This window comes from Chiloscyllium plagiosum, chromosome 17 (genome assembly GCF_004010195.1).
Source record: "Chiloscyllium plagiosum isolate BGI_BamShark_2017 chromosome 17, ASM401019v2, whole genome shotgun sequence".
In the NCBI taxonomy this organism is placed as follows: Eukaryota; Metazoa; Chordata; class Chondrichthyes; order Orectolobiformes; family Hemiscylliidae; genus Chiloscyllium; species Chiloscyllium plagiosum.
Window position 1 is genome coordinate 19,043,033 of NC_057726.1, and position 3,205 is coordinate 19,046,237.

A 3,205-nucleotide genomic window follows, 5' to 3' on the forward strand; every position below is an offset into this window, starting at 1 on the left:
TCTATGTTCTAAAAGGTGGTGAGCTACATTCTAGAACAGCTGCAGATCATGGGTTTAGGTATAGTGCTGTTAGGGAGGGAGTTCTAGGATAAAAAACAAAAACAGAAGTTGCAGGTAAAGCTCAGCAGGTTTGGAAGCACCTGTGGAGAAAAATCAGAGTGACCGTTTCGGGCCTGGTTCTAATGAATGCTGCCAGACCTACTGAGCTTTTCCAGCAATTTCTGTTATTGTTATAGAGTTCTGGGATATTGACCCAGTAACATTAAAAACACAGTAATGTAGTTCCTATGAATATATGAAATAGGAACCAATGTAGATTATTCATCCCCTCAAGACTATTCTATATTTCAAAAGATCATGGCTCTTCTGTTTGTGTTTCAGATTTCACATTCCCGCCTAGTACTGATAACCATTTCCTTTCCTAGCTCGCACCTCTCCACTAAAAATATTCCTTACCTCCAACATCTTCTGAGGCAATGTGTTCCAAAGTTGCTCAACCTTCCTCCTCATCTCTGTCCTGAAAGGGCGATCCCTAACTTGAAAACAGTGTCTCAGTCTTGGAAACACACCCACAAGAGGAAACATTCTTTCTACCTCCACCTTGTCAAGACAGCTCAGGGTCGTGTACACCTCAATCAAGTTGCTCCTCACTTCTAAACTCCAGTAAACAATTCCAAACCGTTCAACCTTTCCTCATAGGACAATTAACTCATTCCAGGAATCAATATCGTAAACCTCTTCTGAACTACCTCTTAAGCGTTTGCATCTTTCCTTAAATAAGAAGGCAGACCAAAACTGCACACAGCATTCAAGGTGTGTTGTTTTCCAATGCCCTGAAGCATAACTTCCTCACTTCTTTGACATTGGAAAGGTCATGGATGAAGCTGCAAAAGTTGGCTAAGCCTAGGAAACTAACTTGAGGAATTTGTGCAGAGATGTCTTAGGCTGAAGTGATTGACTTCCAACAATCACAGCCATGGTTCTTTGTGACTCCAGCCAGCCTTGAGATTTCTCCGTGATTCCCATTGACTCCAGTTGTGCTGGAGCTTCTTGATTCCATGCTTGGTTGAATATTGCCTTGATGTCAATGGCAGTTACTCTCATCTCCCCTTAATTTATGGGCAGAGCCAGTTTTATGGATAGACTTATGGTTCAGATTGAGAGTTTGAAAGACAGTTTTAATAATTTGAGTGCATTGGACTTCTGAGTATAACAATCTTACACCCAAAATTCTATGATCGTGCTCGATTATGTGTCTCTCGGTTTTAATACAGAGGAAATTCAAGGTAAATAGTATATAAACATATTTGATATTTTTCCACACTTTTGACTTCTGTACGTATTAATGATATGAGGTGGTATGAAAACTATTGATCATTCTCTTTGTAACCACAGTATATAACAGCTCACAACACATATTGCTGTTTCACTTCCATATTAACTGACATTTGTGGTTTGGAGAAGTCCTGTTATAATTTGGTATATGTTTTTGCACAGGGTCAGTGTGGGATTACATTAATTTTGTTATTTTACAATATTTCCCGCTTGGGAGTGATGGTTTGAGGCAGCATACGTGCAGATGGTGTCTGAATCTGAGCAACAGGGTGCAGTTTATATTCTTCATTTCCTGAACCAGAAGATGGTGATGGAAGTGGTGTCTCTGGTGATGCTGCAAGGAAGAAAAATTAATTCAGATTAAATGCCATTGTCAATCTGGAAACCTCCAAAATAGTAAACTTCTTGCGCAAGAAAACTTCCTGCATATTCCAAAAAAAAGGTTCAAGTATTGAAAATCTTCAATTCCTTCTGATTGTATCACTTGCAATTCATTTAAAAAGATTTGCAATCACCTCTCGGTAATAACCATGGTCATCCCATCTGGAAGGGTGAATGCCATCAAGATTATTAACAATACCTTCCCTTAATTTTCAATAAAAGTGGACTGCAGAATTCAAAATAAGTATTAGTGAAATATTAAAGGAGCATTAGGTACTCTTCAAATTCGGACATTTTAAAAAGAGTAGTTTCTGTCAAACTCCAGTGAGGAAACTTACAGATCTGAACATGATGGATTGCTGAAGGCACACCCGTTGTAATCACTGCGTGGCCACTTAGAGGATTGTGAAGTAGACCAGAATGTCCAGAGTGTGGATACTGAGTTACTTCAGTTGTGGATCCTGTGACAAATAAAGATTATAAAGTGAAAATTTTCTAAAAGAAAGAAGCTATAAAGTAGGCTTAGGTAACATAATGTGACAGAATACCAGTCCTGTTTGGTTGCTTTTTCATAATCATCAGTCAGATGACCCCACTTGCTTTACTTTATTTTAAAGTATTCACCCATGATGAGTTAAAGAAAAACAAATAATGCTTATAGCCCTGAACTTAGACACAGTATGTGAACTATTCATATAGGATAGGAAAAGGACATAGTGGGAGTTGTCCATGTAGCCCTTTGAGCCTATTCCAACATTCAGTAAGATTATATTCAATAGATTGTGTTCACAACTCCACTTGACCGTCTGCTCCTCAAACTCCTGGTTCCATTGTCTGTCGAAAGTTCAGCTCAGTCATAAATAAATTCAATGACTGTCGTCCACTTTTTTTAGGGAAAAACATTCCATTGACCATCTCAGGAAAATAAATTCTCCTCATCCCCATCTTAAGAGGTGTGGGAAAAGATCTGCCACTCTGCCTACACATAATAGGCCCACACAGAACATAGGAAAGCAAACTTGATCAAACTATACCAGAAACACGCAAAATGCCTCAGCAGTGACCAAAAAGGCTGACAAGTGAAACCATACAGCACTCGTAGACAAGGAAATACACTTCCCCAAACACACTAACAATACCAGGTCAACACAGCTGTCCCAAAGCCCTGAGGGCAGTCTCATAACACAGCAATACCAAAGCCACACGAAGAACAGGTCAGACGGAGAGGCACCACCAATGACATCACTCCCAGGACAGGAACAATGGAAGCACCTTATTGTTTCAAAAGAGACATTCTCACCTCCCTGCAAAGAGGACTGGAATCCCCTGACCCATTGATACTGTCAGGATGTTCTGGATTAATGGTGCTGGAACAGCACAGCAGTTCAGGCAGCATCCGAGGAGCAGTAAAATCGACGTTTCGGGCAAAAGCCCTTCATCAGGAATACAGGCAGAGTGCCTGAAAGGTGGAGAGATAAAAGAGAGGAGG

General features: G+C 40.1%; 1 protein-coding gene across 2 annotated transcripts in view; it reads right to left on the reverse strand.

Moving 5' to 3' along the window:
• Positions 1-710: 710 nt before the first annotated feature.
• Positions 711-3,205, reverse strand: part of LOC122558255 (hepatocyte nuclear factor 4-beta-like) — a 91,042-nt gene continuing 88,547 nt past the window's right edge. For both annotated transcript variants that reach the window (XM_043706634.1, XM_043706633.1), the window contains exons 9-10: positions 2,055-2,177; positions 711-1,669 (exon numbers count right to left, since the gene is read on the reverse strand). In XM_043706634.1, the coding sequence (XP_043562569.1) occupies positions 1,530-1,669; positions 2,055-2,177 (263 nt within the window). In that variant the 3' untranslated portion in view covers positions 711-1,529. The remainder of the gene's footprint in view (positions 1,670-2,054; positions 2,178-3,205) is intronic.